This window comes from Pongo pygmaeus, chromosome 1 (genome assembly GCF_028885625.2).
Source record: "Pongo pygmaeus isolate AG05252 chromosome 1, NHGRI_mPonPyg2-v2.0_pri, whole genome shotgun sequence".
NCBI classification, from domain to species: Eukaryota; Metazoa; Chordata; class Mammalia; order Primates; family Hominidae; genus Pongo; species Pongo pygmaeus.
The window spans coordinates 179,720,489-179,745,358 of NC_072373.2; the positions used below are offsets into that span (position 1 = coordinate 179,720,489).

Consider the following 24,870-nt stretch of genomic DNA (forward strand, 5'->3'; position numbering starts at 1 on the left):
CCTGAATGTTGTATACATACTATATATAGGTATACAACCATATTTCCTATATATATGTATATATTATATATATGGGCAATAAGGTTACTTGGATTCAGTAGTTCTTTTGCATTACCCTATTTAGGAAATTATCAAAAGATGAAAAAATCAAACTATAAAATTAACAATTTTTCAAGAATTACAGGAAAAATCAATAATGAATAATCAACATAATCAACATTCATTTTTTGCTGTATTTTTTCTTTTTCAGACGGTCCTAAAATCGCTACACTTGCCAAAAAACAACAGTCTTTATGTCCTTACACCAGATTTGCCACCACCTTCATCATCTAGTCATGCTGGGTAAGTTGTTTATATTTCCTGGGAACCTGAAATGAAAAGCTCAGTTGTTAAAATTGCTTTAAGTTGTATATAAACCTCCAAATTAAATCAAATACAAGTCTTGTTGAAACTTGACCTTACCAACTACTGTGAAGTATATCAGGTTTGAAACAATTTGGTCTGGATAGTTTGTTTTAATGGTACAATCCTCTTATACCACTTTAAAATCTTTAGGAGAACTCCAGTATAATTTTTAAAAATTGTCAAAATGGTACTTCTCTGACTGAAGGGAAAGGATTCAAGTTGGAAGAAAGAGAAAGTATAAATGGAGTTCCAATCTCTCTCATTGCTGAAGAAAGCATACCTTTGAGGAAAATTCATTGAGCTCTGCAGAGTAAAGCTTGAAAAACACTGATATAATTTTTTTTTTTTTTTTTGAGACGGAGTTTAACTCTTGTTGCCCAGACTGAGGTGCAATGGTGCGATCTTGGCTCACCGCAACCTCTGCCTCCCGGATTCAAGCGATTCCCCTCCCTCAGTCTCCTGAGTAGCTGGGATTATAGGCATGTGCCACCACACCCGGCTAATTTTGCATTTTTAGTAGAGATGGGGTTTCTCCATGTTGGTTGGGTTGGTTGTGAACTCCCGACCTCAGGTGATCTGTCCACCTCGGCCTCCTAAAGTGCTGGGATTACAGGCATGAGCCACTGTGCCTGATGATATAAATTTTTTAAGATTTTCTCTCTGGAATAGAGGGTCTCATTGTTTTTTCAGTTTTCACAGTGGAACTCAATACATTTATACAATGATCACATGATTTTAATTTTTAATTATACATTATGTTTTTTATTGTTTAATGAAGCAAACTGACCTATAGTGGATGATTATGCTAGTGATAATAATTTTTATGAGGAATCTTTTCATACAGTATTATTCCAGAACTATGTTTAAGTTATTTTTAGATTTTCTGTTGTTGATACAAATTTTTCTCTTTTAAATACAACAACTTGGTGATTATTTTGTGGTAGGGAGACTTGTGTCTCTAAATTTTGAATATTGTCAAGCTTTCCCCCCACCACTTACCAAATATCTTGATTTTTAGGTAGATAGTAGCAAAAATAAAATTAAATTTGGCTTCACTGAAGTAGAAATCACTGAACTGAAAAGCTAAATCTTGTGTAGTTGTATTTGATGGTCTGTTAATAGTTTGTTTTGGGTTAAGAATTTAAAGAGTTCTTGGATTGCTCTTTATTTTCTATGTTTAGACCTTATGTTAATGGGAAGTGGAATTTGCACACAGTTACAAAATTACAAACTACAAACTTATAGTCCATGTGTTTATAATAATGTTGATGTAAACCTCAGATGAGATTAAGTTAAAGAGTTATAGGTATGGTTCTGTATCTAGTCATGTAGAACATTATTTTGTTGGTTAGTTAACAAAGTGTAATCACTGTCATAAAATATGTAATCCACATAATTAAAAGCAGACAAGAGATGTCATTGTTTATAATCTGTTGCTTTCCAGTAGCATGATTAAATGGATTTATCAAAATGTCTTCCTGGGCTAATGGAAATGTTCTTCATTGCCATGTAGCTGACCTTAGTTTGATTGCTAGTCACTCACTCCCTAGGCAAGCAGGAGTCTACAGTGCTGCTGAAATGCAGTGTTTATTGGAGAATGAGTACTTTATCTAGCATTAAAATATACTTCTCTAGTTGGCTTTGTGGATTTTTACCAAGTTATAATGATTCTTTTTTTTGTATTGGAAGAATAAGAGAGAAAAATTCAAAGGTGAACAAAAAACGTAGTGGGAGGAGGGACAAATGGAGACTCTTGCTAATGTAAAAGTCATGTTAATGTACTTTTTATTAACACATAACGTAAAAGCCAGGGTTTACTTCTTGTTGTATGTTTATTCAATATATCTTTCTATAAAACTAGAGATTTTTAAAATACCATATATATTGAAAGCTGATTTTGTGGGAGACAATTTAAAAAACAAAACAAAATCCATGCAGAACCTTAAAAGCTGATGGTAATAATTATTTTTAAGTTGTGAGTTTTATTTTGTGACTCATCAAATAAAAATACTTTGACATCTTTTTTTTTTCTTTCTTTCTTTTTTTGGAGACGGAGTTTCGCTCTTGTTGCCCAGGCTGGAGTACAATGGCATGATCTCAGCTCACTGCAACCTCTGCCTCCTGGGTTCAAGCGATTCTCCTGTCTCAGCCTCCTGAGTAGCTGGGATTACAGGTGCCCACCACTATGCCTGGCTAATTTTTGGTATTTTTAGTAGAGATGGGGTTTCACCATGTGGGACAGGCTGGTCTCAAACCCCTGAACTCAGGTGATCCTCCCACCTCGGCCTCCCAAAGTGCTGGGATTACAGGCGTGAGCCACTGTGCCCGGCCGCTTGACATCTTAACTATATAATAGAATCAAACAAACAATATCATAGTAAGTTATATAGCATATCATATTATCAAAAATGGTAGACAGATAAACTTGCTTTGTACTAGACTTCATAATGAATCAAACTGATTTGCTTTTGCAGAATTTTGTTACAATTGATGGATTCTTAGAAATCTTATTTGTAATTAGTAACCTAATTTATAATCTAAAAAGGAGAAAAAAGATAATTATGATTCTAAGTGTTATATTTGGGAATTGGCAAATGAATATAACAACTCTGTAATTGGTAGAGTAAAATGGGAAGGTTTATGTATATATTCTTGCATTTGCATATATTACCTCACTTATAATTCTTAAGAATTTGCATGAAATTTCAGTGTGTGAATTTACTCTTAGTTACAGTATATTATTAATCATTTAATATAATGTAGATATAAAATAACATGTTGGCTGGGCACAGTAGCTCATACCTATAACCCCAGCACTTTGGGAGGCTGAGGTGGGAGGATCACTTGACAATATGAGTTTGAGACCAGCCTGGAGAACATAGCGAGATTGTATCTCTACAAACAATTTTTATGAAATAGCCGGGTGTTGTGGCACGTACCTGTAGTCCTAGCTGCTCAGGAGGCTGAGGCAGGAGAATTGCTCGAGCCCAAGAGTTCGAGGTTACAGTGAGCTGTGATCATGCCACTGTACTTTAGCCTGGGCAGCAGAGCAAGACCCTGTCTCTAAATAAAATAAATAAAATAAAATAGTTATTAAATTGTTCACTGACAAACCATCCCACTCTTATGTTTTGTTAAAGAAGTATACATACAGAAAACTGTATCTCAAACCATGTCCTATTAAAAAAACAAAAAAACAAAAAAACTTCTTAACTTGATTTTACTGCCACTAGGGGGTGCCTGGTAATTGAGTTTTTGTATTAATATATAATTTCTTTGTAGGGGAAGAAATGGTATAAACTAAGAGCAGCAAAATTACCATATGAGTGCCTATAATTGTAAACTGAATGTTTTTAAAGTAAATTATGTGTTTCAGAAAACAGAATTTCAAGCTTTCTGAGAACTGAAGAGCAAACTCTTAATCATAATCTTTATAGCAGTTGAAAAGCATTTTAAGCCCTTTTAAAAAAGAAATCAGATTTCACTAATTAATTGAAAGGATGAAGCAGTACTCCAGTGGCCTCTATGATACAACTATAAATTCTATTATAAATCACAGTAAAATTAGGAAGGAGAAAACAAACTGTTAATTATACTGTTTCATATTATTATAGGAAAGATTCAGTTCATCAATGACTTATTGATTACTTACTAAATAAAAACAAGCTGTGTCCTTAGGTAGCCTGTAACCTATTTATTAAGATGATTAGGCCTTTTCTTAAGTTATTCCTGTATAGAAAATATTCTTAGATACCAACTCATTCCTGGTGTTCTTTTTGATTGCTTCACCCAGATTCCTTCCTAAACTCTTCGTTTCTTCACCTGCTCTAAATGTTGGTATTCTGGAGAGTTCTCTTCTCAGCAGTCTTTCTTATTGTACCTTCTCCCTGATATCTACTCTCAACTCTTCAATTTCTAAATATGTACAGATAACTTACAAATCTCTATTTAGCAACTCACATGTCCCAGTTGCCTGTGGAGTTTTTCATTTGTGTATGTCCTATCTGTAATTCAAAATCGTATGTCTCTGTACTACTACATGTGTTTTTCTTTTTTTCTTTTTTTTTTTTTTTTTTTTGAGACGGAGTCTCGCTCTGTCGCCCAGGCTGGAGTGCAGTGGCGCGATCTCGGCTCAATGCAAGCTCCATCCCCTGGGTTCACGCCATTCTCCTGCCTCAGCCTCCCGAGTAGCTGGGAATACAGGCGCCCGCGACTACGCCCGGCTAATTTTTTGTATATTTAGTAGAGACGGGGTTTCACCGTGTTAGCCAGGATGGTCTCGATCTCCTGACCTCGTGATCCAGCCACCTTGGCCTCCCAAAGTGCTGGGATTACAGGCTTGAGCCACCATGCCCGGCCTACATGTGTTTTTCGTTTCAAATGTCCAACAGTATAAAATACTGAAGTGTGTTCTAACCAAGATGCTGATTATTAAAAAAGCCATTGGATTGGGAATATAAGTAATTAATGACTTTGTTAAAATCATTTTTGGTAGAATGGTGAGAATGAGAACCCGATTACAGTAGATTTTCATGGATAAACAAGAAATGAAAAAATGATTACTGTTATTTTCAGAAAACTTGATGGTGAAGGGAAGGAGAAGTTGAGGGAGAAGTCAAGGTAAGATACTAGAGAAGTATTGGAAGCACAAGGAGTAAGAGACAGCAAGTAGGAAAAATGTAAACAAGTGAAACCAAAATAGAAAATGTGGCCAAAGATTGAGTGCAGTGGCTCACGCCTGTATTCCCAACACTTTGAGAGGCCGAGGTGAGTGGATTGCTTGAGGTCAAGAGTTTGAGACCAGGCTGGCCAATATGGTGAAACCCCATCTCTACTAAAAATACAAAAATTAGCTGGGTGTGGTGGTGTGCGCCTGTAACCCCAGCTACTCTGGAGGCTGAGCCAGGAGAATTGCTTGAACCCTGGAGGTGGAAGTTGCAGTGAGTTGAGATTGCAACGCTGCCCTCCAGCCTGGGCAGCAGAGCGGGTATGGAACTGTTTTAGTTTGCTAGGGCTGCTATAACGAAGTACCATAGACTGGGTAGCTTAAACAATAGGCATTTATTTCTCCTTGTTCTTGAGTTTGGAAATCTCCAAGATGAAGGTTCCAGTAGAGTCAGTTCCTATTGAAAGCTCTTTTCCTGGTTTACAAACCCAACTTCCTGCCATGTCCTCATATGGCAGAGAGAGAGAGAAGAGAGAGAGAACTCTGGTTTCCTTTCATCTTTTTATAAGGACATCAATCCCATCAGATTAGGACCCAGCCCTTATGACCTCCTTTAACCTGGATTATATCCTGAAGACGCTATCTCCAAATACAGTCACAGTGGGTGTTAGAGAGTCAACATATAAATTCTAGGGTGACACACTTCAGTTCATAGCAGAGAGATACGGGTGGAGCCCAGGGATTAAGTGTTGAAATGACGTTAGGTAACAGGTTTAGAGACAGTAGGAAAGGTGTAATAATAGAAGATTGGAGACAGATGGAGAACATTTCTGGGATCTAGATTTCAGTACTGTTACAGTAATGGTTGATGACAAATTCCAAATTATAGATAACATCAAAATAGAAAATAGGTAATAGTTATGAGAATAAGGATGTTAAGGGAGTATGAAGCTAAACTGTTTGATAAGTGACAGTGACACAGTAATTAACATTTATGAAGCCAGGTTTTTTGGCAAGCCTGTTATATGCGTTATCTTATTAAGTCATCATAGTAAATCACAAGTAGATACGATTACCTGTTTTGCAGATAGAGAAACTGAGTTAGGGGTAGAGGTGAGGTGACGACACAGAGATAGTGGTTATTGGGAACTACAGTTGAAGAAGGCTAGAAATACTGATTAACTTTAGTCTATATTTTAAAAACATAAATCTAAATATAAGTGTTATAAATAAAGGGAATAAACACTAAAAAAAAAAAAAAGTAAATAACCTGCATACATCTAGAAGAAAAAAAGGAATGAGGAACTCAGTCAGTACATCAGCAAACAGGAATTTGAAACTGAAACAGAAACACAGGAAAACAAGTATAATAGAAAACAGAAAATATGATGGCAAAAAGAAAAATAAAATTTATCAGAATTCTCCATAAACAAGAAAGTACTAAACTCTCCTATTAAAGACAGAAACTCTCAAATAGAATTTACAAAAATAGCCATACGTTGTTTACCAAAGAGACATCTTTTAAAGAAATGACAGAGAAAATAAAGGAAAAGAAAGTGACCCCAGGGAAATATTAACTGTAAGAATATACTATAGTAATAATATTTATATCACATAAAATTGAATTTAAGGCAGATAGCATTGAAAGACAATTTGCCAAGAAGATATGACAATTGCGGGCTTGTATGCACAAGTCTACAAAATTGGACAGAATTACAAGGAGATATAGACCAACTCCACATTGAACCCAAAATCTTTAGAAAATAATGTATTTAAGGCCGGGTGCGGTGGCTCACGCCTATAATCCCAGCACTTTGGGAGGCCAAGGTGGGCGGATCACGAGGTCAGGAGATCGAGACCATCCTGGCTAACACGGTGAAACCCTGTCTCTACTAAAAAATATAAAAAATTAGCCGGGCGTGGTGGCGGGTGCCTGTAGTCCCAGCTACTCGGGAGGCTGAGGTGGGAGAATGGCGTGAACCTGGGAGGTGGAGGTTGCAGTGAGCTGAGATCGAGCCACTGCACTCCAGCCTGGGCGACAGAGCCAGACTCCGTCTCAAAAAAAAAAAAAAAAAAATAAAATAATAATAATAATAATGTATTTAGCAATACATCTTTGTCAGCTATAGAAGATTTCAATAACCCCATAAAGCACTCATGGAATACTTAGAAAACTGACCATGTAGTAGAACACAAAGCCAGTATCAAAGAATCACTATCATATTGACTGCATTGTCTGGTCATTATGCAATAAAATTAGAAGTAAAGTATAATAAAAAGATATATCGTAAATCCCCCATGCATTTGGATCCTACAGATAATTTACTTCAAAACAATTTATGGATAAAAATGAAGTCATAATAGCAAACACTAGATACTTAGAAGTGAACATAAATGAGATTGCTAGGTACTAAAACTGTGGATACAGCCAAAATGATACTTAGAAATTTGTAGTCTTAAGTCCACCAATTAGAAGACAAGTGTTTTGAGGCCGGGCGCGGTGGCTCATGCCTGTAATCCCAGCACTTTGGGATGCCAAGGCGGGTGGATCACAAGGTCAGGAGATCGAGACCATCCTGGCTAACACAGTGAAACCCCGTCTCTACTAAAAATACAAAAATTAGCCGGGTGTGGTGGCAGGCATCTGTATTCCCAGCTACTCGGGAGGCTGAGGCAGGAGAATGGCGTGAACCCAGGAGGCAGAGCTTGCAGTGAGCCAAGATTGCACCACTGCACTCCAGCCTGGGGACAGAGCGAGACTCCATCTCAAAAAGAAAAAAAGGAAGACAAGTGTTTTGAGAGCCCCCAGCTAAATTGGAGTTCTAGTACCTCAGCAGTTAGCTACCTTACCTTAACAGGAAATCAAGGGGAACTGGACAGGAGTGTTTATAGTGTGCCTTTCATGGGATGCTTCTTTCACATGGTGGACAGCCTAAAGCCTAGTTGTCTAACCTGTAACCAGAGGGTCCTTCACACAGGAAACTTGTTTATACTGGTAGATGCCTTTGTGGCTCTTGTCTAGCTCGTGTCCAATTTTTGCCTGCGTGACCATCACTCTGGCTCTAGGAGCCTGACCTTTTGTTCTCTCCAGTATCTCTGGGAAAGCCCAGCTTGGGGCAGTTCCTAGTTCTTCAGATGGAAGGTGCAAATTCAATATAACACAATAGGAAACAAGTTCAGAGATATTTTTACTTTCAGTTCCTAGGCAAGAAGGACATGAGTTGGGAGGGTAGTCCTCTGTCCCTGTGTCATGTGTCATGTGAAGCAGGAATGAAGAGTTGGGCAGAGAGAGAGAAAAGCGTGTAGCAACTAGCAATATATATAAGGGAAGTTCAAGAGCAAATACCTGAATGGTCCTTATAAAGGAAGCTGCAAGAAAATGTGGAGCCTGGTCTGTTAGGTGGGAGGGATGCCTCTAAGTTCTTATTTCTGACCACTGGCCTGAGCCATTTGGATATAGTATAGAACTGGAAACTCTGTCAAGAGTAGCGGAGCCCTGCTTCTGGCATGAGAAAATTAAATGTTCAAAATGAATGTGGAAGCAACATAAAATTAAAGAATTCACTACAATAAGAAAGATAGAAAATAATTGAATTGTGTGTTTAACTTAAGAAAATAGAAGAATAACCGCAGAGTAAGCGCACTGAAAATAGAAAGAAAGATTAAAGAGCAGAAATTAATGACAGAGGCAAGCAACAAGAATAAGAACTATTTACTTGAAAAGTCAAGCCAGGAAAAAGTGAGAGTAAGCATAAATAAAAATACTAGGTATGAAAAAAAGGGACTTAAAACTACAGATTAAGAAGAGATTTTTAAAGTAATAAGATAATTATTAAATAATACTAAGCAAATAATAAATTAATAAATTATTTCAAAATAAACAATGAAATATCCGTGTCTTTATGCTAATAAAATCCAAAATTTAGGTGAAATGGAAAATTTTATATAAAACATGAAGTACTAAAATGAGTACAAAAAAGAGATGACCTGAAAAAATGATAATTATTAAATAAACTGAATTAGTTGTCAAAAATTCCACATGCTGCTCCAACCCCCTTCACCCTCCAGAGGATTTTTCATAAATTTTCATAGAAGAGATTATCACAATCTGTTTTTTTTTATTTTGGAGAAGGAGTCTCTCTCTGTCACCAGGCTGGAGTGCAATGGCTCAATCTGGGCTCACTACAACCTCTGCCTCCTGGGTTCAAGCAGCTCTCCTGCGTCAGCCTCCTGAGTAGCTGGGACTACAGGCACATGCCACCACGCCCAGCTAATTTTTGTATTTTTAGTAGAGATGGGGTTTCACCATGTTGGCCAGGATGGTCTCAATCTCTTGACTTCGTGATCCACCTGCCTCAGCCTCCCAAAGTGCTGGGATTACAGGTGTGAGCCACCACACCTGGCCTATCCCAATCTTACATAAACAGTTCTGTGAGATAGCTTCGGTGCAGTGGCTCACACCTGTAATCCCAGCACTTTGGGAGGCCAAGGCAGACGGATCACCTGAGGTTGGGAGTTTGAGACCAGCCTGGCCAACATGGTGAAATCCTGTCTCTACTAAAAATACAGTAATTAGCCGGGTATGGTGGCACATGCCTGTAATCCCCACTACTCAGGAGGCTGAGGCATGAGAATTGCTTGAACCTGGGAGGTGGAGGTTGCACTGAGCTGGGATTGCTGCTTATTTTATGATGTTCATATAATCTTGATACCAAAATCAGAAAAAGAAAATAAAAGAAAAAATACGGGTACATTTCACTTGTGACCATAGATAATAAAAATGAGTAGATAGGACAGGCGTGGTGGCTCACACCTGTAATCCCAACGCTTTGGGAGGCCAAGGCAGGTGGATCACCTGAGGTCGGGAGTTTGAGACCAACCTGGCCAAAATGGAGAAACCCCATCTCTACTAAAAATACAAAATAAGCCGGGTATGGTGGCGCATGCCTGTTATCCCAGCTATTTGGGAGGCTGAGGCAGGAGAATCGCTTGAACCGGGGAGGCGCAGGGTGCAGTGAGCCGAGATTGTGCCATTGCACTCCAGCCTGGGCAACAAGAATGAAACTCTGCCTCAAAAAAAAAAAAAAAAAAAAAAGAAAAAAAAAGTAGATAAACTTTTCTTTGGCTTCTCTCAGCCTTACTATTTAATGATGACTTTTTCCCCTGTATCTATTCTACTATCTTCAAAGAGCATCTTCCCCCAAGTTCAGATTGTCTCACTAAGATGTAAATGAACTAGTCTTCTCCATAAAACTACAACTTGATTATAGCTACCCTGCACAAAACTCTCCACTAGTTTTCTTTTTCTTTTTCTTTTTTTTTGAGACAGAGTCTGGCTCTGTTGCCCAGGCTAGAGTGCAGTGGTGCAATCTCGGCTCACTCCAACCTGTGCTTCCTGGGGTCAGGCGATTCTCCTGCCTCAGCCTCCTGAGTAGGTGGGATTACAGGTATGTGCCACCATGCCTGGCTATTTTTTGTATTTTTAGTAGAGACAGGGTTTCACTACTTTGGCTAGGCTGGTCTCAAACTTCTGACCTCAGGTGATCCACTTGCCTCAGCCTCCCAAAGTGCTGGAATTGCAGGCGTGAGCCACTGTGCCTGGCCCTCTCCACTAGCTTTCTATTACACTTCTAATAAAAATCCAAGTTCCTTACTGGGACGTATAAAAGACTTACATAATCTTATCCCTGACTTTCTCTCTAACTTCGTCTTTTATCACTGTGCCTCTGGCTCATAGCTCACCAGCCATACTGTCTTCCTTGTTCCTCTTTAAACCTTCTAAGTGTGCTTAAACCTTAGAGCATTTATACTTTGCTATTCTCATGCCAGTAATGATACTACCAGGTAACAACTTGGCTCATTTCTTCACTTTATTTAGGCCTTTACTCAAATATCACACTCTCAGAGAGGCTTTTCTTGATGCCCCTATCTAAAACAGCCCCTCTGTTATACCCTCTCTCTATCTTGCTTTATCCCTACCGTGCATTGTATTAGTGATATTAGTAATTGTATTAGTCAGGGCTCTGTAGGGGAACAGAACTAATAGGATATATGTATATATGCAAGGGAGTTTATTAAGGAGAATTAACTCACACAATCACAAGCTAAAGTCCCACGATAGGCCATCTTCAAGTTGAGAAGCAAGGAAGCAGTGGAGGGGATCAGTCCGAGTCCCAAAACCTTAAAAGTAGGGAAACTGACAGTGCAGCTTTCAGTCTGTGGCCAAAGGTCCGAGAGCCCCTGGCAAACCACTAGTGTAAGTCCAAGAGTCCAAAAGCTGAAGAACTTGGAGTCTGAACTTGGAGCTGAAGAACTTGGAGTCAGCCTGCTTTATTCTAGCTGCACTGGCAGGTGATTAGACAATACCCACCCAGATTGAGGGTGGGTCTGCCTCTCCCAGTCCACTGACTCAAATGTTAATCTCCTTTGGCAACACCCTCACAGACACTTTTCAGTCAAGGGAGCAATACTTTCAATCAAGTTGACACCCAGTATTAACCATCACAGTAATTTATTTATATTCATGTTTGTTTTCTGTTTCTCTCACCACAATGTAAACCTACAGAAAATCAGGGATTTTTTGATGTTCACTGTTGTATCCCTACCACCCAAAAAAGTGCCGGAAACATAGTAGATACTTGGAAGTGTTTGTGGAACGAATATTGTAAAGTGACACATTTCTAAACACATTTGCCTTAGCTTTGATTTCTTTTGATTGACCAGATATATATTGAGTATCATCTTACAATGTGTTAAGTCTTTGTTCTAGGTGCTAGGGATATAATGAGCAAGACAGATAAGGTCCTGCTTTCATAGAGTTTACAATATAATATGTATAGAGGTGTATCTGGTTTATAATAAAACTATGGACAAGATAACAAGAAAAAATATCAGATGATAGTACTTTCCAGAAAGCTAAAATATGGTGACATGATAGTGAATAATTGAATGACTAGTGTGGGTTGTAAGGTCAATAAAGGCCTCACTGAAGATGGACTATTTAAGCTGAGACATTAAAAATGGAGCGGCCATCTAAGTGAAGGGCAGAGTGAAGAATATGGGGGTATGCCTCATGCCAAAGCCCTAAGGACATGTATAAATATAATTGGAGAAGGTTTGACATTTCTGGGCTTTGTATTGCTGATGATCACCTTGCTAGAAAAGGACTGAAGAAATGTCTTGATAATAAAGACAGTCTTTGCAACTTGCTTTAGTCACCATCTAGTAAGTGATGAAAATGTCTAGTTCCATTTTAATTATGTATATTTTCTTTTCTTTCTTTCCTTTTTTTTGGAGACAGAGTCTCGCTCTGTCACCCAGGTTGGAGTGCAGTGGTGTGATCTCAGCTCACTACAAGTTCCGCCTCCCGGATTCACACCATTCTCCTGCCTCAGCCTCCAGAGTAGCTGGGACTACAGGTGCCTGCCACCACGCCCAGCTAATTTTTTGTATTTTTAGTAGAGACTGGGTTTCACCGTGTTAGCCAGGATGGTCTCAATCTCCTGACCTTGTGATCCGCCCACCTCGGCCTCCCAAAGTGCTGGGATTACAGGTGTGAGCCACTACGCCCAGCCATTTTTTGTATTTTGAATAGAGATGGGGTTTCACCGTGTTAGCCAGGATGGTCTTGATTCCTGACCTCGTGATCTGCCCGCCTCGGCCACCCAAACTGCTGGTATTACAGGCGTGAGCCACCGTGCCCAGCCTATTTTCTTCATTTTTATATAATAGCAAGGTGTGACAGAAAATATGGTATCCACTGTTTGTAGTTGTCCCTTTTACAAGTAGTATTGAGTCTTGCTATTGGACTTTGATCTCTTTGTGCTGGACTTACGGTTCCAGTTAATTTTTTTTTTTTTTTTTTTTTTTTTTCAGATGGAGTCTTGCTGTGTCGCCCAGGCTAGAGTATAGTGGTGCAATCTCGGCTCTCTGCAACCTCCGCCTCCTGGGTTCAAGTGATTCTCCTGCCTCAGCCTCCCGAGTAGCTGGGATTACAGGCGCCTGCCACTGCGCCTGGCTAACTTTTTTTGTATTTTTAGTAGAGACAGGGTTTCACCATCTTGGCCAGGCTGGTCTCGAACTCTTGATCTAGTGATCCACCCTCCTTGGCCTCCCAAAGTGCTGGGATTACAGGCATGAGGCACTGCGCCTGGCCCCAGTTAATATTTTAATGGCTTCATATGAGGGTATTATTGAGCTCTAGTCCTGCAGTCAAGCATATCACTGTCTTCTGTGGCCTCTGGGTTGTGAAGTTGCATTTAACTATGGCTTTGAATTAGTGCTGTTTGTTCAAGCAGGAGTAAATTCAGGGTACTAAATGGGACTCCTGTGATAGTTGAGTAAACCAGTGGTGTTAAAATATATGGCTTTTTGGCCAGGTGTGGTGGCTCATGCCTATAATCCCAGCACTTTAGGAGGCGGAGGAGGGTGGATCACTTGAGGTCAGGAGTTCAAGACCAGCCTGGACAACATGGCGCAGCCCCTTCTTTACTAAAAATACAAAAATTAGCTGGGCATGGTGGCATGCACCTGTAATCCCAGCTACTTGCATAGCTGAGGCACGAGAATTGCTTGAACCTGGGAGGCGGAGGTTGCAGTGAGTCAAGATCGCGCAACTGTACTCCATCCTGGGCAACAGAGCGAGACTCTGTCTCAAAAAAAAACTTTTTTTTTAATGTCTTTTTCTTTTTGTCCTTGGAAAACCATTGGTGGGAAAGCAGATTACAGTAGCCATGAATTAAGCGAGAATAGAGTTCTTATATTTTCCAGTGGGTGCTGTGGAAGGAATTGAGGAGTAGTAAGTCAAGATAGCTGAGTTTTAGGTCCAGCTTGGCTTCAGAATCACTGTATGACTTAGGGAAGTCTGCACTGGGCCTCAGATCCTACCAGAAAATAGAGGCTCCTCTAGATTTTTAGGTGTTCGTAATGCCACTCATCCTTCCTTTCTTCTCAGGTTCTTAGCAGTAGATTAGACACATAGAAATCAGTAGCCAAATTGGAAAACAAAACTGCTTTAATGGCCGGGCAAGCACCTGATGGAGAGGATGTGGCCTAGACCTGAGTCCTAAATGGTGTCTTTTACCTCTTGCTCTAGATCTAAATCTAAATCTAAATTTAAATCTTGCTCTAGATCTAAATCTGAGAACCTTTATGCTCGTGTGGTCTGTAGGAGTTATGATTGAGTCTTCAGATCCTGATGGACTGATGCAGTAGATCTGCCTTACTAACCTAGTCACATTTGGAAAGACAGCTTAGAGATCTCATGGTAAGCTTTGTCCAGAGTGCACCTACCACAATGGGTAAAAAAAATGGTAGAGAACTTAGTGAACTAGGGCACAGGAAGTGAAAGAGGAAACTGCTGGTCTTGTCCCTGCCTTCTGTGAAATCTAATGTGGTATGTATGACCTTGTAAGTAATTCTAATTGGCTCTATTTTTCCACTAAGAGAAACAAATCTAGAATGGAGGAAAGGGGAGTGGGAAAGCTACATATTTTCTCATTTAAACTCTACCCTTGTGGGGAGAATCATCATGGGCAGAAATTTTATCTTCCCTGTGAACAGAGGCAGAAGCCTGAGAAAAAGCAAAAGAAACTTACACCTTCTCCCTGAAGTCTTTTCAGACTCTCTGTGTTTGTTATGCGCTCCACTATACCCATTAAGTTTGGTACAATAAGCGAAAAATTCTGAAATACTACTTTATCTCTGCTTCTTATAACCATCCAGCAGCAGTGGTAATAGGTATCTACCTGTGCTCCTAGCCCTCGTCCTAGCAAAGGGGTGCATGCATCCACTGAGCAGGGTGTGTGTGTGTGTGTGTGTGTGTGTGTGTGTGTGTGTGTGTGTGTGTGTGTCTGTGTGTGTGTGTCTGTGTGTAGATGTATATATATATGGTTTTTTTTTGGAAAGACGGTCTTGCTCTGTCACACAGGCTGCAGCATGGTGGCATTATCATAGCTCACTGTAACCTTAAACCACCTTGGGCTCAAGCAGTCGTCCTCCTGCCTTAGACTCCCAAGTGGCTGGGACTAACTACAGGCATGTGCCATCATGCTTGGCTAATTTTTAAATTTTCTGTAGAGATGGGGTTTTGTGCCGGATGTGGTGGCTCACGCCTGTAATCCCAGCACTTTGGGAGGCCAAGGTGGGTGGATCACCTGAGGTCAGGAGTTCGAGACCAGTCTGCCCAACATGGTGAAACCCCATCTCTACTAAAAATACAAAAATTAGCCAGGCATGGTGGCAGGCGCCTGTAATCCCAGCTACTCAGGAGGCTGAGGCAGGAGAATAGGTTGAACCTGGGAGGCAGAGGTTGCACTGAGCCGAGATCACGACATTACACTCCACCTTGGGCAACCTGAGCGAAACTCTGTCTCAGAAAAAAAAGAAAAAAAAAGAGATGGGGTTTTGCTGTGTTGCCCAGGCTGGTCTTGAACTTCTGGCCTCAAGTGATCCTCCCATGTCAACCTCCCAAAGCACTGGAATTATAAGTGTGAGCCACTGCACCTGGTCGGAATGTGTATTGATATTCATACAGTGTGGCTTTTTCTTTTGATAGTTTCTCTCTGTCATCCTGTATTGAGGCCATTCTAGCCACTCTACTCTCCTTTCTCCCTGTTATCCCAACCATGAAAGATAACTGAGAAGCGTCATGGAACTGTTGTGAGACTTAGTTATTAGAAGGACATGCTGAGGACGCTTTCAAATAGTTCTTATCCTACTTTTTTTTTTTTTTTTTTTTTGAGACAGTCTCGCTCTGTTGCACAGGCTGGAGTGCAGTGGCACAGTCTCCGCTCACTGCAGCCTCTGCCTCCGGGTTCAAGCAATTCTCCTGCATCAGCCTCCTGAGTAACTGGGACTGCAGGAGCATGTGACCACACCTGGCTCATTTTTGTATTTGTAGTAGAGATGAGATTTTGCCGTGTTGGCCAGGCTGGTCTCAAACTTCTGAACTCAGGTGGTCCACCCATCTTGGCCTCCCAAAGTGCTAGGATTACAAGCGTGAGCCACCACACCCGGCCCTCATCCTATTTCTGTTTCTCCACCACCTCATAATCTCTGCACGAATATTAATCCTTACATTTTTCTCTCTTGTCTATTTCCTACTCTTTCAGTCTTTGGTGTCCTTCCTTAATATGAGATAAGTCACATCCATGAGAGCTCTGACTTAGAATTGAGAGGAAAGTTCTAGGATACCAACTTTGGAAGGAGCTAAATCAATCAGCCAATTCAGTCCTATTTAGACTAGGAGAGGTACTGAAAGAGGAAGTAAAATGGTCGATTTAGGCCTTAGCTTCTTCACTCAGAATGATCAGGATGATTTCTGCCTTATAGGATTTTAGAGAGGTCCGGATGTGATAAAAAAAAAAAAAAGATAGCATATATGAGCAGCGGGCCTTGCACAGTGCATGTGCTCAGTAACTTCTCTTTGCCAAGTCACAGAGCTAGTTAATGGATGAGCCAGGACTTAGATTTTATAGGGCTTTTTTTTTTTTTTTTGAGACTGAGTCTCGCTCTGTCGCCCAGGCTGGAGTGCAGTGGCGCGATCTCAGCTCACTGCAAGCTCTGCCTCCCAGGTTCATGCCATTCTCCTGCCTCAGCCTCCCGAGTAGCTGGGACTACAGGCACCCGCCACCACGCCTGGCTAATGTTTTTGTATTTTTAGTATAGAGACCGTGTTTCACCATGTTAGCCAGGATGGTCTCCATCTCCTGACCTCATGATCCGCCCACCTCGGCCTCCCAAAGTGCTGGGATTACAGACGTGAGCCACTGCGCCCGGCCTTATAGGGCTCTTAATTCCAAGTTATTCATGTCTTTGAGCATTCTAGAGGTGAGTTTTTAACCAACTCACAGGTTGCTCAAAAGGTCAGAATCAATGTGGTCCTCAAAATAAAGTCTCATTTCAATCTAGTTCATTTATGAAGTGAACTAGAAACAGTGCTTTTTGGCCCTTGTAGATGCTCAGTAAGTTGTTTAAGTGAACGGATGAAGCGATGATGGTCTTTCAGGAATAGATGAGCAGTTGCCAGTGGGGGACTCCTGTGGCTAAGTATTTTTGTTTTCAAAGTAGAAAAAAACAGTAGGTTTTTAACTTTTTAATATCTCCAAATAATTTGCTACAATTTCTTTGAAATGATTTTTCTATGAGTGTGACTTCTTCATGCTGGCTTTTTAGTGATCAGTATTTGTGAGGTTTTAGCAGTACAGCAGAAAAGGAGACCTGGCCAGGCACAGTGGCTTCCTCCTGTACTCTCAACACTTTGGGAGGCTAAGGTGGAAGGATTGCTTGAACCCAGGTGTTTGAGACCAGGCTGGGCAACATAGTGGAACCTCATCTCTACAAAAAAGTAAAAAATCAGCCAGGCATAGTGGCACATGCCTGTAGTCCTAGCTACTTGGGAGGCTGAGATGGAAGGATTGCTTGAGGCCAGGAGGTTGATGTTGTAATGGGCTGAGATTGTACCACTGACTCCAGCATGGGTGACAGAGTGAGACCTTGTCTCAAAAACAAACAAAAAATTATTTAATAAAAAGAAAACAAGACCTTAAAGTGGCCTATAAATAAGTTTTTTGAAAACTTTATATATGTAAGTAAATGTCTGAATGATTCAGTTGTAATTTTTTTTTCCGGCCGGGCACGGTGGCTCACACCTGTAATTCCAGCACTTTGGGAGGCCGAGGCAGGCGGATCCTGAGGTCAAGAGATCGAGACCATCCTGGCCAATATGGTGAAACCCCGTCTCTACTAAAAATACAAAAATTATCTGGGCGTAGTGGTGCGTGCCTGTAGTCCCAGCTACTCTGGAGGCTGAGGCAGGAGAATTGTTTGAACCTGGGAGGTGGAGGTTGCAGCGAGAGGAGATAGCACCACTGCTGTCCAGCCTGGTGATGAGAGTGAGACTCGTCTCAAAAAAAAAAAAAAAAAAAAAAATTTCCCAAAGTGCTTTACGAAACAACTTTTTGTTGTTTTCATGAAGGATATTGTAGGGAAGCAATAAATGTTTTCTCTCCACCCTCTGGGGTCTTGGCTGGGGTACAAATTGCATTTACATAAAACAGATTAACAAGAGAAAAACATAATTATATATGTACACATAGAAGCCCCACAAAATATGAGACTCGAAGAATGATTAAATGATTGAAACTTGTATGGCATCCTGAGCTACAGAAAGGAATAGGAGCGTGGGGCTTCTGGTGGACAGTGTGATACAAGTTATGAGAGGGTAAGGAGAGGAAATGTATGGTGAATAAAGGTTGTCTTATTATACAAATAAAAGGTCTCTCAGGTAATAAAAATGGTCTCAGAGCAGCTCTCAGAAGAAGAGGTGATCATCTGTCTGGGTATGGTTTCAGCCTTCAGTCTCCTTTTCTGTGATATGAGTTAATTTTCCCTGGTTGATAAGATTCCTAGGGTGGGGGTTCAGGACAGTTGAGTTCCTTTTGGAGGATCTGTCTTTAGGCAGATAAGGAAAGCTCATAGAAAGCCTGTGTTTGTGTCAGCTGTTCCCCAAGTGCCCTCAGTTCAAAGTAAGCAGCATACCAAAGTGTCATATTGTGGGGTTGGCATTTCCTGAACTCTGTCAATATTTATCTGTAAAAGTATTTTAAGTTACCAGTATTGTAATTAGAACAATGCATGATTTGATATATTATTCTTAAAGTAATTTCATTTCTCAAGAATAAATTGATATAATCAGTATTTCAAGTACATTGTGATTACTGTTCAACTTAAATTTGATTGTAGTGAGCATCATTGTTAGAGTTTGTAAAAGTGAAATTTGAAAGTACTGGGCTGGTAAATGTTTTTTAATAAGGGGCCACTTAAAAGTGGCTCATTTTTTGGGAGGCAGAGGCACACGGATCACCTGTCAGGAGTTTGAGACTAGCCTGGCCAACATGGCAAACCCCCGTCTCTACTAAAAATACAAAAATTAGCCGGGTATGGTGGTGCATGCCTGTAATCCCAACTACTCGGGAGGCTGAGGTAAGACAATTGCATCAACTCAGGAGGTGGAGATTGCCGTGAACCAAGATTGCACCACTCTGCACTCCAGCCTGGGTGGCAGAACAAGACTCCTTCTCAACAACAACAACAAAAAAAAAGGGTGTTTAATGTTAAGAAGAGGACATTTCCCAAAAGTTATGCACTCTGGATGAAAGAAGAAACTTGTCCTCAATTAAAGCACTAACGGAAATCACAACACATCTAATTGGAGTGAGGTACCAAACCCATTTATACAGTTTACTGCCTATTGATAGTTCAGTGACTACTGAGATTAGCTTGTTAGCATCACACTTTGAAAAAGAACTGTGGGTATTCTCTATGGTTGATTTAATGGATAGTCAGAAACTTGGTCACTACTCTAGGAAACAAAAATTGATATATCTATAAATATTTCTTTGCTTTTTTCATATTTTGTCTAGATGGTTAGAATTGTGTTTTGACAGTTTTGCCATGTACTACTTGATGCATCACAATATATCACTATCATCACTAATTACCACATTTTGATTAATTTTACATACTTTGGTTAATACATTTTGCTGTATACAGTATATCACTATATTGATTAAACAGTAATTATAGACATAAGGCCACCTGAACTTTGAAATCATCCTGAAAAATGTTATTAGAAATTATGTGAAACCAAATGTTTATTTATCTAGACATGTTTAATTGCCAGCAAAGAAAGCAATTAAAAGTAGCTGTAGAGTAAGAGGCCAACCTTCGTTAAACATGGTTTTAAGATTGTTACAGAACTTGTGGTGATGATAACATGGTGTCTTGGAGGATGTTAACAACTGTAGCAGAGTGTTAATTAAGAATGATGTAATCTGCAGCTCAGAATTATTAGTATATGTTAGTTTAGCTGGACAGGAGCAAAACCTAGTTTCAGTTGTGATGAGAGCTCAAATCATATTTATAGTGGAAAGATTAACATTTTATTTTTATGCTGTTCCTGAGATAATTTAAAAATCCTGAATGAAATACAATCTAATGTAAACATCAAGGGCCTAGCTCATTTACATATGTGCCAGATTTTCAAACTGATTGCTATTTGAACCTAATCTGTCATTGCTAGCTGCATTAGCTACAACAAACATTACATTTACATATTGATTTCTTATTTTGTTTTAGTGTAAATAATCCATAATTATGGTAAATTTGGTCTTTTGTTGACAAGAGCTCATATGACTCTGTAAGTTTAGAATGGAAATTTAAATTGCCATGTGTCACGCTTTTTAATTTAAAATCTTGATGTAGCTAAAGAGATAAAAATAATATTGTAGTTCACAAAGTATTCCTAAAGAGACAAAAGAGAGAAAAAATGTTAGGGCGTTTGGAAAGATATAAATGATAAAGTATTAATGAAAAATTCAATACCACATTTTAAAATTATCATATTTTTATAATTAAAAAATCACAGTAATCTCAAATAAAGTCTTTGTTCTTGCTTCACTATCAGGCCATATTTAAAAAATAAAATCTAGTGAAGGTGAACCTTACAAGCCAATTTTAAACTGTTATTTTTGTTTAAAATATACGTGTGCAAGAAAAGAAGTAACATATGCACATAACAGGAATGAAATGAGATTTCAGTCACTGTATTGATGTTAGTACTTTATTCGTCTTAACTGCACACACAGCACTGATTTGAGAAGTATAATTTCACTGCTGACAGCTCGTATGTGTCAGTGGACATATAATGTTATTTGCTATACTTGATGCAGCAAGTCCATGGTTCCCATTTACACTGATTAAAAGTGGATTGTGGCTGGGCACAGTGCCTTATGCCTGTAATCCCAACACTTTGGGAGGCTGAGGCAGGTGGATCACAAGGTCAGGAGTTTGAGTCCAGCCTGGTCAACATGGGGAAACTCTTGTCTCTACTAAAAATACAAAAATTAGCTGAGCGTGGTAATCCCAGCTACTCGGGTGACTGTAATCCCAGCTACTCGGGAGGCTGAGGCCGGAGAATCGCTTGAACTCGGGAGGTGGAGGTTGCAGTGAGCCGAGACCACACCATTGCACTCCAGCCTGGGTGACAGAGTGAGACTCCATCTCAAAAAAAAAATAAATAAATAAATAAATAAAGGATTGTATTTTTGAAGTTAAAAATATAGGGCCCATGTAACTGCAAAAATGGTCACTATTCGATTATTCAGGCTTTTTTTATGGTTAATGTTTTTATGGAGTTATAATTCATAAATGATAAACATACAATTGTTTTAAAAATTGTTTTACAGAGATGAGGTCTTGCTATGTTGCGCAGGCTGGTTTTGAACTCCTGGTCTCAATTCATCCTCCCATCTCAGCCTCACAAAGTGCTGGGATTACAGGCATGAGCCACCACTCCCAGCCAGGTCTTAAGTGTCTCTGAGTTATACGAGTTTTGACAAAAGTATATTGCTTTCTGTGATACCCTGTGAAAAGGGATTTTAGTGAGTGAGATTTCAATTTGGATTTGTACATTAGAAGCCTGTGCTGAACTCATGGCAGCTGTTTACTTGAGTACTATGAATACAGAGGCCCTAAAAGCCTTTATATTAGTCCCCTTGGGCTGCCATAACAAAATACCATTTATTGGGTAGCTTAAACAATAGCCCTTTATTTGTGAATGTCAAAAGTCCAAGACCATGGTGCTGACAAAATCAGTCCCTCATCCTGGCTTTGTCACCTTCTCATTGTGTCCTTCCAAGGCAGAAAGAGAGAGAAAGCTCTTATCTGTCTTTCTCTTCTTATAAGAACACTAATTGCATCATCAGGGCCCCACTCTCATGACGTCACCTAAACCTGATTACCTCCCAAAGACCCCATATCCAAATATCATCACATTGGGGGTTAGGGCTTCAATGTATGAATTTTGGAAAGTATACAAACATTCAGTTCATAGCAGCCCTGAAGTCCAGGTATTGTGTCCGGAATTGGTTCCTTCCAGTGGGTTCTTGGTCTCGCTGACTTCAAGAATGAAGCCGCAGACCTTCACGGTGAGTGTTACGGCTCTTAAAGATGGTGTGTCCAGAGTTTGTTCCTTCAGATGTGTCCAGAGTTTCTTCCTTCTGGTGGGTTTGTGGTCTCGCTGACTTCAAGAATGAAGCCATGGACCTTTGCAGCGTGTGTTACAGCTCTTAAAGGTGGTGCGGACCCAAAGAGTGAGCAGCAACAAGATTTATTGTGAAGAGCAAAAGAACAAAGCTTCCACAGTGTGGAAGGGGACCCGAGTGGGTTGCCACTGCTGGCTGGGGTGGCCAGCTTTTAGTCCCTTATTTGTCCCCACCCACGTCCTGCTGATTGGTCCATTTTACGGAGTGCCGATTGGTGCATTTACAATCCTTTAGCTACACACACAGCACTGATTGGTGTGTTTTTACAGAGTGCTGATTGGTGCATTTACAATCCTTTAGCTAGACCCAGAGCGCTGATTGGTGCATTTTTACAGAGTGCTGATTGGTGCATTTACAATCCTTTAGCTAGACACGGAGCACTGATTGGTGCGTTTTTACAGAGTGTTGATTGGTGCATTTACAATCCTTTAGCTAGACACAGAGTTCTGATTGGTGTGGTTTTACAGAGAGCTGATTGGTGTATTTACAATTGTCTAGCTAGACACAGAGTGCTGATTGGTACATTTTACAATCCTCTAGCTAGACAGAAAAGTTCTCCAAGTCTGCACTTGACCCAGGAAGTCCAGCTGGCTTCACCTCTCAGTATGAATTTATCTTTCCTAGTCTAGTTGTTTAATTTTGATGTATACTTTATAATAGTGATTGCTTCCCCTAATACTATTAATATATTAATAGGTCTGCTGAAGACTTTAAGAGGGAGTTCTGGATTCAAGGAATTCCTAGAGAGGAAATCCTTAAATTACTGTGATTATTATTGGTTCAATACAGTTTGCCTACTACTGTTGTACCGTGTGAAATGGGCCTGCTGCTAGTTGGCAGGAGGGAAGTCATTCCTCTTCTTCATCAGGAATTAATAAAGTGGATTGTTTTACTAACATAATGCAACCTTAAGTTCACCTTGAAAAATTATTATGTGTATTAAAATAACCCTGTGCTTTCTTATAAGTGGGTTGCAGAAGTACTCTCTGAATGAGATATAAACTCAGTCAAGACAATAAAGAGTGTTACATTTATTTTCTTCGTGTTGTTGATGATTTTATCAATACTTGACATATGTAAGCTAATAATATATGGCTTTGTATGTTCATATATATAAAAATACCTGTGCTAGAGCTTCAAATTTATTAGGGCCTATGTTTTAAAATTTGCTATACCTAATTTTCCTCTTTTTAAAAAATGTGGAGGGGTATCTAAAATGTATAAACTAAGCCGGTGACTTAAAATTACATTGGTACTCATTAGAAGGCTGGTATTTTACAGGTAACCTCTCTGTTCCTGATAAATATTCATAGTTAAATTGGAATGGGATCTCCCCAGGCATAGCTAGATGGACATTCTGCTAATGAAAGAACATTGGAAGCCTAAGACCTGTGGACAAAGAAGAGAGTAGAGAAAAGAAGTTTTACTAAAAAGATTTCTAGAACTGTTAATGGCATAGGTATTAATGCTTAGTAATGAGAATTTTAAAGTGGTTATCTATCTATATTTTTATAGTATCTTCTGTTACATGCCAGATTTATTTATTTATTTATCTGTTTGTTTATTTTGAGACAGGGCCTTTCTGTGTTGCCCAGGCTGGTCTTAAACTCCTGAGCTCAAGCAATTCTCCTATCTCTGCCTCCTAAGTAGCTGAGATTACAGACACACAGCACTGTGCCTGGCTCCCACCCCGCCACCTTCAATTTTAAAATTAAGAAACAGTATAGAAAAATTGTAAGGTGATATATGTGAAAATGTCTAGCATTTTGCATACTCGGTGCTTAATAATGTTAACTTTCATTTTATTTTGTTGCAAATAACACTGGAGCCCCAGGGACAAAGTCTGTGATTCTGATTATATTTTGAACATTAACTTCAGTCTGTATCTGAGGGTAGATGAAGAACTGTTAGTTTTAATAGTCTTTTTCTGTTTGTAGAAACACAAAGTCTTTTTCTGTTTGTGTCCTTGTTGATAATGCAAATATATAGATATATATTTTTAGAACTTTGCAACAGGTTTTTTTTTTTTTTTGCTTTATATGTTACAGTGTTTGAAACCTAAAGAAATACATTTTCTCTTCAAATTTGGATGTGTATATAAATATCATTTGTCTGGACTCAGGACACTCAATGCTATGGTTTCTTGGCCTACGTCTGCTCTGAAATCAAGCTGTGTCTGTCTGTCCAGGGGCTCTGAGAACATGGAAAATAGACAGAGCTTAGAGTTATTAGAAAAATAAAAGCAAATGAATTTGCAAAGAAAAACCAGTGAGGAGAAGGATTTGATTCATCTTCCAAGGGTCCATAGCTGTTAATCCAAGCCATTCTTGGGGAATATCTAGTCTTTTGAGTGGCTGGGACTCCATACCCCCTTTCCTTCTTTAATAGGTCAGTCAAAGGCAGTTCCCACAAAAGCTGGCTAAAAAACTGATACCCAGCTCTGCGTCTGAGGGTTCATGAAGATGTGGAGGTTTTTTTTGTTTTTTTGTTTTGGTTTTTTGTTTGTTTGTTTTTGAGACAAAGTCTTACCTTGCTGCCCAGGCTGGAGTGCAGTGGCACAATCTTGGCTTACTGCAATCTCTGCCTTCCAGGTTCAAGAGATTCTCCTGCCTCAGCCTCCTGCGTAGCTGGGATTACAGGCGGCCGCCACGACACCTAGCTAATTTTTTTTTTTTTTAATTTTTGATAGAGACG

General features: G+C 39.7%; 1 protein-coding gene across 1 annotated transcript in view; it reads left to right on the forward strand.

Moving 5' to 3' along the window:
• The window catches only part of FAF1 (Fas associated factor 1), a 534,220-nt gene that overhangs the window by 229,307 nt on the left and 280,043 nt on the right, over nt 1-24,870 (forward strand). The window contains exon 6 of the mRNA XM_054488490.2: nt 251-342. Coding sequence (XP_054344465.1) covers nt 251-342 — 92 coding nt within the window. The remainder of the gene's footprint in view (nt 1-250; nt 343-24,870) is intronic.